This window comes from Postia placenta, assembly GCF_002117355.1.
Source record: "Postia placenta MAD-698-R-SB12 unplaced genomic scaffold POSPLAscaffold_1, whole genome shotgun sequence".
NCBI classification, from domain to species: Eukaryota; Fungi; Basidiomycota; class Agaricomycetes; order Polyporales; family Adustoporiaceae; genus Rhodonia; species Rhodonia placenta.
The window spans coordinates 693,272-705,321 of NW_020169832.1; the positions used below are offsets into that span (position 1 = coordinate 693,272).

Here is a 12,050-nt window from a genome sequence, read left to right on the forward strand (position 1 = left end):
TCATCTATCCACGTTCATTGCCGAACCGTAACGACCATCTCCATTATGGTAGCTTTGAGGCTCTGTCCTTCGCTCCCAGATCTATGCCAAATGAGCGTCAGAGCCAGTAGACAAGATCGGGGAATGCGGAGCCATCTCACTTGCAGCACGGTTTCTCCCAGGAAAATCATCTCCTTTCGGATCTCCTCCACGATGAGATCTTGGATCAAGAACCACTTCTCGTTCTCGCCGCCACCAGCGCCTGCACGGAGATGCGCCTTCCACACTGTACTCTCCTTGTCTCGGGTAGTGCCGGCCGCCGACTCATGGGTCACATTGGCCACAAGGTCATACAAGGTAGAAGGGTGAGATTGTGAGACATCGAGATCTGTCGTGGAGGTACGTCGAAACGCGCTAAGCACATTATATGGGAATAAATATTGTAAAACCTCACAGTCTCGGAAGTCAAGCCCTCGGAGAGGAAAGTTGACAATAGTGGGATTTTTCTCTTCGGAAAACTGGTTTCTGGTGAAACGCTTGAAGTGAAGAATGATGTACGGAGGCAGTTGTTGACACTTGAAGCGCCGCAGCTGACCAGCTGATTCCTGCGCGCGATCATTCATTCATGAAACGGGAGTGATGGGTGGAGCGCTCCACACACCTGAGTTGTGCGACCATCGTACTTAGTCAGTACTGAATGTATACCGACCTGCGGAATGATGTTCTTCTCAACAGCATCCTGGAATAGTGGCGGTGGTGGTAGATCCACAGCAAGGAACAAGAAGGGAGATACAGTCGATTTGATCTCTGACAGGTCCAATCTCGTACAGATAAACTAAGCATCAGGAGAATAAGGCACATACCGCGATCAATATCAAATCTAGGCTTCTCATTTCCTCCAAGATCGGGACGGACAACAACTTGTTGAGTTTCCATCCGGACTTGACCCTGGAACGTTGAGTAGATGACGCCTTCTTGACAATCAGCCCACCGAAGTGCCACTTTCGGAATAGTACGTACTAGAGTTTCTCTTCTTCGTTCCTCCCATGTCCTTGTGGAGACGGTTCAGCAGCCAGCCCAGGAACTCCACCGGGTCGCCTTGTCTTTCTAGACTGAACTTACCCGCACTCGCTCTTCCTACTTCTTGCAGGAACTCGTGCGGACTGACTTGGCTCTTGAATAATCTAGGGTTCCAGATTTTTTTCGCGAGAGTAGCGAAGCGTTTCAATAGTTCCGGTTCTTTGCCGCGGAAACTCGAAAGCAGCAAATGATCTCGGAGTGGTGGAACGTGTAGAAGAGAGTGAATGATGACATTCATGTAGTCATTGCGCTTGATGTCGTTCAACCCAATGTATCCAGGGATATATGGTTTTGAGGAAAGGTCATACGATGGTTTCTGTGTGTGAGACGGTGACGAAAGACCCTCGATCGACGCTCGGTTGAAAGACGGTCCCAAAACGAACGCGATGTCCTCCAAGGATGGGTCTGAAACGAGGTATCCATCTGGTAGGACGTATACCTATCAAAAGTTCAGCTGGTGCCATAACTTTCAGATTGTGAGGGACGCACTTTCGTTGTCTCGAGATTAATGAACACATGGTGGTCATCGTGTATTGAATGAGCATACGCATACGAGTTACGACCTCGGCCTTGGAAGTACTTTCCACATACAAGGCAGCCGTAGATGTTGATATTAGATAGTGATACAGAGCACACTTTCTCAAAGTCGAAGTCAAGTACAGCTCTGTTGATCTAGGCGGGCATCAGGATGCTGGATATCAGGTTGTAGGGCTAACATACCGTATCGAGATACATGTCCGACGCGCGAGGGGCCCCCGACTTATCAGCAGTCACCTTCACGCCCTCATCTTCGTCCTCTTCGTCTGTTAAGTCCAGTTGGAGCGTTTCAGCAACATCCTTTGGCCTGTCCGTCGCAGTCTGCGCCACACCAACTGAGGATGGACCTGCGCCGTCCGTGTCTAGCCGCGCTCTTTTGGTAGGTCTATCTGCGTCTTCCGCACGAGGATTCAGTCTAGTAGGTGGTGCCTCCATCTCTTAAGCAGTGCGCGTGTTAGCGGCAGGATATGAAGGCTTATTAGAGCGCAAAATGCTAAAGCCCAAGGTGAACTCGAAAGTGACGCGCGGAAGCGCTCGGTGCCTGCTGTCACGTGGTCATTGTGCCCATCAGATCTCAGATCCCAAATTGTCCGCATTCACGTCGGTTTACAATTCCACAATTCCTCCTTGGCCCTTCGCTGCTTCCTCTCTGCTCGCTAGTCTTGATATCTCAAATTTTCTGAAGAAAGCTTACCGGACAGAAACTACATATCGCATTCAATGCTACGGTCTGGATACTCTCGTCCCCTAAGGATTCTTTGCCGACAAGTCGAAGCTGTTGCTGCTTTCTCGTCGACTGCTATCCCGTTTTCGCACCAACCTAATGCACCGCTGGATCTAGACCCTTCTTTCAGAGAGCTGCTCAAAGATGTCGAAATGTCTCTCTTGCGGCAGGCATCGCGGCATGCCACAGCGCCTAATCCGCATGCGCGAGCGCATCGCGAGCTGGAGATATACCCTCGGGATCCAGCAGAGCTCGATGTGCACTTTGGAGAAGATGACTTAGAGGCAACGGAAGACGATGTCTCTTCGGGCAAGGAAGGAAGAAAGTCTCCGGCAGCGTTCTTTGGCAGCCAGCGAATCGGTCAAGTTGTGCTACCACTCGAGCTGCAGAACACTGTGTCCCGGCTCATCGCCGGTGAGGGTTGTTGAATTGCTGGATGCATATAGGCACGCTAACACTACATTAGAATCGGACAAAAATGCGCTTCATAATGATGCTAAGCGTCTCTTCACGCATGAATCAGACAAGGATGCTGAGTGGAAGGCTTCGTACGATGTGCAATACAAATCATGGAAACAATCCTCTCGTCATGCGGAACGTGATGGGACTGCCTTTGCTTCTGTAGCGTTACCATCCCACTACGCCGCCATCGTTGCAGTACTCGATCATGTCAAGCGTCGGCTAGAACCTGACTGGACCATTGAGCGGGTCATCGACTGGGGCTCGGGCACAGGTACAGGATTATGGTACGGCAAGAACTCAGCTATTCTGGTTGATTTCCCGTCTCACTTCATACCTGTCAGGGCTTCATCGTATTCGTTCCCGAAACAAGCATACCAAGATAACTACGCCGATGCTGATGATGCGCAGCTTTCTCGATCCACGGTCTCTACGTACCTCGGTATTGACAGGCGTGAGGGCCTCGTGAACATTGGGCGGAGATTGGTTGAAGGTGATGCCTACTCACACCCCAGGACAACTGTTCATCACTGAACTGCGGTCTTAGATGTGGAACTCGGCGACATGAACATCTCATGGCGTAAATCCTTCCAAGACTCGGACAGAATCGACCCATCCCAAGGGGGCGCTACGCTAGCTCTGTCCGCGTTCATGCTCTCGTCGCTATCCCACGACCACGCAAGAAAGAATCTACTGAGAGAGATCTGGGAGAGTGGCGCCGGTGTCATAGTCAGTGCTGACATGTCGTCATGCCCGCATTGCGCTGTTTCTGACAAGTTTCAACCATGCATAGGTTTTGATTGACCACAGCTCGAGGGAAGGATTCGAGAACATAGCCGAGGCGCGGGAGTACCTCCTACATTTGGGCAGGAAGGAATTGCAAGTTCCAGCTCCGGGCAATGGAGACATTAGGGGCTCCCATGTCGTTGCTCCAGTGCGTGCCGGTCGCGTCGCTCGCACATGATACTAATAATATACTGCCAGTGTCCCCATGACGGAGCATGCCCCTTATACCACCCGGGAGCTAGCAAGCTTGTCTGCGGCTTTTCCCAACGGCTCCAGCGCCCAGCCTTCGTGCGAAAGACGAAACACTCCGGTGTCGGACACGAAGATACGGGCTACTCATACATCGTTATCCGCAGGGGTATCAGGCCCACACAGGTCAGCACCAAGGTCGGCCGTATCGGTGATGTTGGTAAGCGTGAGCAAGACAAGATGTTCCTACGCGAAACGCCCATTTCGGAATTACAACCCGTTGAGGGTGGTATGTCCGAGGGCGTATCCCCGTCCTCGGTCTCAGATCAAGACGCAAATACTGCGGCGCAAGATTCTACACAGAGCTCCGTTGAGCCCGCGGGCGCGCCTATAGACACGCACGAGGTCGAAGCCGCCCTGAGGCTGGAGGCTTATTCATGGCCACGGTTGGTCTTCCCGCCCCTGAAACGGAGCGGTCATGTCATCCTGGATGGATGTACTACCGAAGGTATGAAACGCGTCCGTTCATTTCCGCTCACTGCAATTGACTGTTGTCCGTCGCCCCTTCAGGCAAGATCATGCGTATGACCATCCCTAAGTCGCAGGGCAAGCAGCCGTATTATGATGCGCGCAAATCGGGCTGGGGGGATATCTTCCCACACGAGCCTAAGAACAAGCCTCAGGTACGATCTCTACCAACTACCAAGCGCGAAGGGAGTGCGCCCATAAAGGGCGATGATATTGGCAAACGGCGGGGAGCCTCTCCACAAGCGGCAAGTTACCACAAATTGTCCAAGGAAATTGAGGAGCAGAAACGGAGAAAGCGGAGGGTCAAACTCCGTTCTACCGAGAGTTGGGCAGAGTGAACCAATCCGGCGCTCAGTCTGGATCTTTCACATCACACACCTCCACTCATGCATTACCCCATTTAATCGAAGTGTTTGTATCTAGCAGCTGAGACACTAATGATATCACAAGTCCGAGATCTGTATGCCAGGCCCCTGTCGTGAGCTTAGTACAACACGAGTGATTGCGGTCACTGAGACACTTGATGAGCAATGCAGCCAAACAAAGCACAATGTTGCCCACCAGGTTTTTTGTTCGTGTCTTTCTTGTCCGACTGAGCTTCTGGGTCTCGTTGATTGCCTGTTGCACGCTTGACCATAGTCATGAAATATCTGATATTCCTCACGACGTCTTCCACCGGGAAATGCATCTGGGGAAGAGTAGACGCGTTATGTGGAAGTTCAAGAGTAAGTGAAGCCCTACACACTTTTGCGACGGGTGCCCGAATGGTACCGGCCTTGTCGCCCTTCCACTCACTCGTGCCTGTGAGCTTCCGGATATAGCCTGCTACATTGTCCGTTACCGTGCCGCGTCTCTCCGAAGGCATCAGACCACGAGGACCCAGCACTCGTCCGAGTTTGGGGGTGATGGCACGGATGAGTGCCGGCGTACAAAGGAACAAGCTTGCTTGATGACGGCCGTTGATGACCTTTGAGTTAAATCACCGTGAGTATGAAATCCGACCGGTCGAATCAACAGACGTACACCGTCAACCAACTCAGGTCCGCCGACAATGTCCGCCCCTGCCTGCCGGGCCTCTTCAGCTTGCTTTCCCTCAGCGAAAACCAATATGCGATCTCGGGTCTGCGTTTTGGCTTCCCGAGGCAGGCTGTAACGGCCCTTTGGAATTGTTGTGCCTTTTGTCATCGCCGTCTTAATGACAATCTCATACGTGGAATTGGGCGCGGCCACTTCCACCGACTGTCGCGCGACGAGTGTTCAGCGGAGCCTGCAACGAAGCAGAGGCGCTGTCACTCACCCGCAAGACGTTAATGGCATCCTGCAGTGTCATCCTCTCATGCTCGTAGATATTCTTGCGAGTCTTCAAGGCCCTCTTCTTGGCCTTGGCGGCTAGTTGCCTCTTCGTAAGGGCGACAACCTTCCGTTCTCTCCTCGCCAGGACAGTCTGACTGCTATGAAACTGGCGATAAGGGAGGCATCTCTGCAATGACTGAGTTAATGAATAGTACACAGCTATGAGAGTCAAGCACACCAATTGACTGAGAACAACTATGTGTGACCGGCATCGTTGTGCCAAATTAGCAAGCCCGAGAGACATGGTCGACCTGACGAGTACGAAGACAGGAATGTAAGCGCTCGTGCCATTTCGGCGCTTGCCGGAATCGCATGATGGAATTCAGCCAACCACAGTGCCCGACTGGGAACTTAGATGTAAGCTCAGCTTCAATCTACCAAGCCGCCAATGCTCTATGGATTTTTACAAAAATCGTCGAGAAGCGCATGTTTGATTTCAAGCTCGTGCATAGTCCCACTCCACCCTATCGGCATACCGATTACTTCATAAGCCTAACTGCGACCCTGGAATAGACCTCACGGTAAAGTGTATGTCGTCCATGGACGACCGCTGGCTTTTGAATAAGCCGATCATAATTGACCATACATTTTCAATTTTGGAAAGATTCAAGATGAGTGCTTCCTCACTAAAATACGAATTACTGACGCGCATGTACATCGTCTAGCTCGAGGGAGGAGCTATGAAGCTACCGCTGACTTCTGCGCCGACACCGTCGGACACGGATTTTACCTTGACAAGCCAAAATGCTTCTGTTTGCCTAGGGCATGTATGGTATCCCCAACTACACTATCGTCTCCTGTGGCCACCGCAGATTGACGTGTTTCAACGTATACGTACACTGGCAGGCTAACACAGGCACAATGTAAACAGGGCTACACGCTTATGCCCTAGAAGAGCAATGTCTACCGATCCACGTACAAGAACAGCATGAGACAGCTTCCCCATCGAATTATTATTGGCCGTGTTGCGACGACGAATCGAATGAACCAAATGATTCATTGAATATGGTAGCTACAAGTTGTCTATTGCGGATCACAAAAGCGTATGTCCGGCCTATTTATTGATAATTTACGGAGAATAAAATGAGATGCCAAAACATCCTACGCTGACTCCTTGATACTATAATAAAGTCACACATAGCCAAGTGACTAGGTGTGTTTTCTCTGCCCTATGCCACCGTCCAGTTTGTAACGCACATCAATAATCACTGCTCCAGAAGGCATGCGCTCAAACAACATCTCGCGCTCGTGGAAATATGCGCATAGCGACTCTACAAAGAACTACGCTGTAAGATGAACTGATGTTACGTCTATTGCTGTCCATTCAGGCGGATCACGGGTGAGCATATACCTGAACCGCTTCAATTAATACTGCATTCTACATAAGAATAGTGATTGGTAATGTCTATTTTCTCCAATTCTACGGTGAGCAAAGAATTTCGCGGAGCTAGTCCAGACCGCAAACAGGCAGACATGCTCCCTGAAGATGTCCCTGACATGGAAATGTGATGGTCAATGAGGAGCTGGAGCTACTCCAAGCGGCTGTTTACATTCTAGTCAACGAATTGTTGGCGATGATTGACGTTGGTTGACACTTGTGGATGATAGTCAAGCACCATCCGGCCGGCCTATCTCTTGTCGACCGGCCGTTACAAGACCAATTGATTGCCTTGACTCACTAAACTCAAGATTCATAGATGTACTCGGCCCCGTGACAAGATCGGTGTTTTTTGCTCAACCTGTAAGCGCTGGGATTCAAGCGTTCGGGCAAGTTGTGAGAAAGCCGAGTTTTGTGCTCATTCGTAACATCCGTGGATCCCGGGCCACCTTATAGAGCGAGGTACATATTGAAAATTGTCTAAAATAGACTCAGGTGGATTCAATGTGCCGGACACCTGGGGCGTCTGTTAAGCAAAAGGCTGGTCCCGGACCAGACGAGGAGCGAGCTAGAATACTACGATTGCCTTATTTGGACGCGCACCGATCACCTCGAAAAGGGTTCGACTGCTGGCTTGAGGCGGACTCTGCAGGCCCTCAATTCTCAATCGCCATGGCTGCTCTCCTCACTCTGCGCGAGGCCATTCTCCCCTTGCGCGTCGCCCAGTCATCCGTGCGCTATGCCGGTCGAAAGGAGTCCGGCGGCGATCCCAAGGTCGAGCTGATCCGCCGCGCGCTCTACCCCTCCAACATGCGCAATGGGCCCTCGCCAACGGGCACCTGGCGCCCCGACGTTGGTCGCCGCCTGCAGCGTGCGGTCCCATCTGCGCAGGCACACAACACCATTGAGCGAGCGTGGCTGCTGCACCGGCGGCACCTCCGGCGGACGCGACAGGCGGAGCTCGAGCGCAAGTTCCAGTGCATGCAGACCGCGATGGAGACCCTGCGCCAGGTAGATCCGAAGCTGTACCTTGAGGCAAACAAGGAGGAGGATCCCCGTGCGCGGAGCAAGGCCCAGGCGGAGCTCGCAAAAACTCTGAGGGTGCCCGAGAGGAAGGCTTTGGAGTCGAGAGTGCGCGGATTGTTCCCGCGAGAGCTGCGTATTCCAACCGATACGCCATCCAGGGATGGCTGGAACTACGACTGGACACCGGTCGTTCCCCGTGTATAGATGCTGTGAGTAGTATATCAGCTTCATTCTCTCCTACCAGGTATTAACGTAGAACCAGTGCTTTTGGTGACACGATACCGTGCCTGCAATATTTGAATCCCATTGCTGCTATGCTACCTTAGCAGCCAGTCTCTACATATTGCAGACCCCCCTAATACAGTGTTGCTACACGAGGACAATGCCAGATCCGCCATCAACATTCGTACAAAAACAGGAAAGATACACGACTGGACAACAAAGACGACCAACGAACTACCGGGGAGCCCATTGCCCGTTAATCTCGCGCAGCGGGGACGAGAAAGGATCAGGCGCGTGGCTATATGTGGTGTCTGTACCCCTGTTGCCGGTCTGGTTCTTGGCGACGACAGAGTTGTGCACCGACTCAAGTGCATTGGTCCACTTGTCCAACGCTGCGTACCGCTTCCGCTCCAAACTCGCCCTAGAGCATTGTGTGAGAACAAGTTTGACCCATGTAAGAAAAACACATACTTGCTGTCGAGCTCCAGTCTTTGGGCGACTTGGTCAATCCTACCCTCAACTTTGCCTTCAAGGATCAACGCAATGAGCAGATCTTCCACCTCATCTTTCTGCACGTTGAGTTGCTGTTCATAGCATGCCCCATCAACGAGGTAGAGCATATATTAGATAATGCAACCAACCTTGGCCAGGAACGCGAGCTCGAGACGGGTGTAAGGTTTGATGAGATCAATGAGATATTGCGTACGGAGACTCCGCAACAGCTCGCCGATGTATGCACGGATGAATGAGTCTGCCATGATAGTCTGCTGGTTGTCTGTACAGCATTGAGGTTCACTACTGAACAAAGACACAATGTGTCAGGACAAACCTCGCAAGATCTTCTCTGCGGCGTGAACCTCGCGCCGTTGGTATGCATCGACGAGATCCGTCATGGCTATGATTTGTGGATCGTTCTTATACCTGCGATATAGTGCTCAGATACACAACGGGACACTCATCGGGCAGTACTCACGGCTTTGTCTCTTGACTGTCGAACGGATTGACCTCGCTTCCCGTCAACATGTTCGCGAGCACGAGGTACTTAAGCACCTGGATCCGCTGAGGGGATCCTGCCTCGTCGTAGTTCCTGAAAGACTCAAAGAAGTCTTCGCTTGCGCGTTGCCATTGACCTTTGGATGTTGCGGATTAATGTGGTAATAGCCATGTCACATACACGTATGGGCACTCACGTTCACCCATCCACATCTTGCCACCGCATTCCTTGATGACGCCCATGATGCGTGGGTGTGGGATGGCAGAGCGTATTGAGTTCGAGAGGTTGTAGATTTCCTGCACAGGTAGGCGTGAGAGGACGTCATACGGGCCGGCGTGTTCCCGACCTTCAGTTTCTTGAAGTTCTTCATCTCGTTATGCATCTGAATTTCTAGCGCGTATATCTCGAGGAGCTGCGTGCCTTTTTGCGCCATGTCCTCGCCGTCTACACCGCCTGTGGATCGGTGTAGATCTCGCAGGAGCTGTCAGCCCAATGTAAGTAATGTTGACGAGTACTTATTGAGATCAGCGTGCCTTCGATAGCCGACCATATTCATTGCGGTCGAGCCAGAGCTTAGCCAGCTTGAGGTTCGTCTTCGCTGACAGCCTCTACGGATGCTAATGAGTGGCATCCCACACGCCACAATAACAGTGCAGACCTCGTTCCTCGCATCTTCAAGGGCCTTCTTGGTCGCTTCATAGAATTCCTCCAAAACGTCTACCTCCACAGGTCCACCTTTTCCACCACCAACGTAGTCCAGGATACCATTGATCGTCTTCTCGGAATAGTTTCGCGTGACCGCCGACTTTGTGTATGTTAGTAGCTCCTGGTAGGTTTTGAGCGCGTCGTTTGGTCTTCGAAGCGTAAGGTACAGCAGCTTTGTAGACTGCTTGAGCGCCTTAAATCCCCTGAAGGCAATGACGTAAACGGTGAGTATTCGCGGAAGAAACCTGACAGGCGAGGTGCCCACCAGTCGCCTTTCTCCTCCTCTTGCTCAACGATAGCCCGGAATTCCTTCAAAGATTGTTCAGGGTTGTCCTCCTTCTTCGCTGCACGGACAATAAGCCGGCGTCAGCTGGACAGATATGATGATACACGTACACTTTGCCGTATAGTACATGTTCTCGACGTCGGCGCTTGCTGCCTCATCGCCATCCTCATCGTCTGAGTAGTCGAAGCCGTAGTCCTAAGCAAGCATCACAGAGATGTTAATTATTGCGAAACAGTCAACGCGGGGATTCCGACCTCATCGTCGCTTCCTTGCATGTACTCGGCATCATCATCATCCATTTTGGTCCTTCAGTTACGTCGCTGAGTACTCTGAGATTGTCAGCGTTCTAATGGTCGCAAGATAGTTGCTTGTTAATATTTCTACACTCACGAGTACAAGAGAAAGTCGCAGGGGCAATGTAAGGAGAAGGAAAGAGATAGTAGGAAGGCGAACGACTGTATTGCGCGTCGGACGCGTGTGGCAATAATGCAATTATAGGTCACGTGTATATAACGGTACGATCAGATCTGGGCGTCCGATACCCGATTGGTCTCGATCGAGTTCAGCAGCTTGACTCTCAGACATCTCTTTGCTTGTCTCGAGCGCGCTGTCTGCCGCTATTAGGGCTGTACAAATGTATATTATGTATAGGTATCCAAAACTTACGCGCAGAGTAAAGCTCGTAATTAATAGTAACATACTTGGTCACTGCAGTAAGAAGATTATAGATCTCAGTCACTCAATGACAATCTAATCCAGATTGTCGAATCGTCTGAGCACGCTCAAGGTTACTCGTTGCTGAGTCTTCACAGTGTTACGACATGGCTTGAACGTGCTATCACCGACGTCATGAAATAACCCGTCGCAACGCTTGACTTAAACGTCATGATGGCCTTGTGATCCGGGAGAAAGCGACACAGTGACTTTTCGCAAAAGGAGCATTAGTATGGCATAGCATTTACTGTAACATACCACACTAGAATATGTGTCTTGACTCTTCGGAACCACAGTGTCACGTGCGCGTGATTTACGCGTCTCGCCAGGACCCCGGCGAATCCCCCAAGAGCTCTGATCCCGCGCGGACCCCCCTCCGGGGGTCAGCCCATGGTCGATTTCGGGGGAACTTCACATAACCTCGCCTGATTCCGGTCAGTTTCGGGGGTAAATGGGATCTAACGTCTAAAAATTGCAAAAAAGGCGAGAAATTGCAAAAAATCGCGCGCGCGATTGTACCATTGTCACAAGGCCGTACATAGATTTAGAAGTACCGACTACTACACTGAGGCCACTGATTGACGTGGTACTAATCTCTCTACTTCGGATCTTTGTATTTGCACAAGATCATTAGACCTATAAATTCCTACTTACATGAAGTTTGGTATCGAGAACCGATAAGTAAAGTAACATAGCGACGAAGCGGTATCAAGAAGCAATCGAGTGAGACGTCACCGGTATCATCGTACCTTTCCGGCACATTTCGGCACCCGTTCCGAGGCCGGATGGACCTTATGTTCGGGGGTCGAGGATCATACCTCGCCCCGGACGCCTGGTTTCGGGGGCACCTGGCACATAACCTGACCGCCGTCCGGGCCCCGTTTCGGGGGTTTGAGATGTAAGATTTTGGCTCCAGAGGCCCCCTTTTCGGGGTTTTCGGGATCAGAGCTCTTGGGGGATTCGCCGGGGTCCTGTCTCGCCTCAGCGCTCGATCATAAGATTGGCCGTTATTATTGCTTTCTCTCCTCCTAGATCCTTGCAACCTGGTACATACCTGCCGCTCCGTAGCTAGAGCTAGAGAATCAACGAC

General features: G+C 51.4%; 3 protein-coding genes across 3 annotated transcripts; 1 reads left to right on the forward strand and 2 right to left on the reverse strand.

The window, feature by feature from the left end:
- Positions 1-2,029, reverse strand: POSPLADRAFT_1175755 (hypothetical protein; the record flags this gene model as incomplete). Its single annotated transcript, XM_024488376.1, has 9 exons — positions 1,929-2,029; positions 1,780-1,862; positions 1,549-1,731; positions 1,000-1,498; positions 843-950; positions 641-786; positions 434-584; positions 141-367; positions 1-81 (listed from the first exon to the last, which is right to left on the reverse strand). The coding sequence occupies exons 2-9, from the start codon at positions 1,792-1,794 to the stop codon at positions 1-3; spliced, it is 1,410 nt and encodes a 469-aa protein (XP_024343812.1). The 5' UTR covers positions 1,795-1,862; positions 1,929-2,029.
- Positions 2,030-2,234: 205 nt separating this feature from the next.
- Positions 2,235-8,445, forward strand: POSPLADRAFT_1164299 (hypothetical protein). Its single transcript, XM_024487812.1, has 10 exons — positions 2,235-2,734; positions 2,787-3,066; positions 3,124-3,272; positions 3,327-3,508; positions 3,573-3,713; positions 3,764-4,065; positions 4,120-4,262; positions 4,325-4,584; positions 7,923-8,248; positions 8,302-8,445. Exons 1-9 carry the CDS (start codon positions 2,317-2,319, stop codon positions 8,241-8,243), a joined length of 2,196 nt encoding a protein of 731 aa, XP_024343813.1. The 5' UTR covers positions 2,235-2,316; the 3' UTR covers positions 8,244-8,248; positions 8,302-8,445.
- Positions 8,446-8,495: 50 nt separating this feature from the next.
- Positions 8,496-10,545, reverse strand: POSPLADRAFT_1072149 (hypothetical protein; the record flags this gene model as incomplete). Its single annotated transcript, XM_024482491.1, has 12 exons — positions 8,496-8,682; positions 8,733-8,845; positions 8,903-9,036; positions 9,091-9,182; positions 9,235-9,391; positions 9,452-9,551; positions 9,602-9,736; positions 9,789-9,863; positions 9,914-10,163; positions 10,226-10,304; positions 10,357-10,441; positions 10,501-10,545. The coding sequence occupies 12 exons, from the start codon at positions 10,543-10,545 to the stop codon at positions 8,496-8,498; spliced, it is 1,452 nt and encodes a 483-aa protein (XP_024343814.1).
- Between the last annotated feature and the right edge of the window lie 1,505 nt (positions 10,546-12,050).

Coding starts and splice junctions, on each gene's coding strand:
- POSPLADRAFT_1164299 (XM_024487812.1), top strand. CDS start 2,317: ATGCTACGGTCTGGATACTCTCGTCCCCTAAGGATTCTTTGCCGACAA. Junction 4,066..4,119: donor ATGTCCGAGGGCGTATCCCC/GTCCTCGGTCTC, acceptor TTCTACACAGAG/CTCCGTTGAGCCCGCGGGCG. Junction 4,585..7,922: donor AGAAACGGAGAAAGCGGAGG/GTCAAACTCCGT, acceptor AACACCATTGAG/CGAGCGTGGCTGCTGCACCG.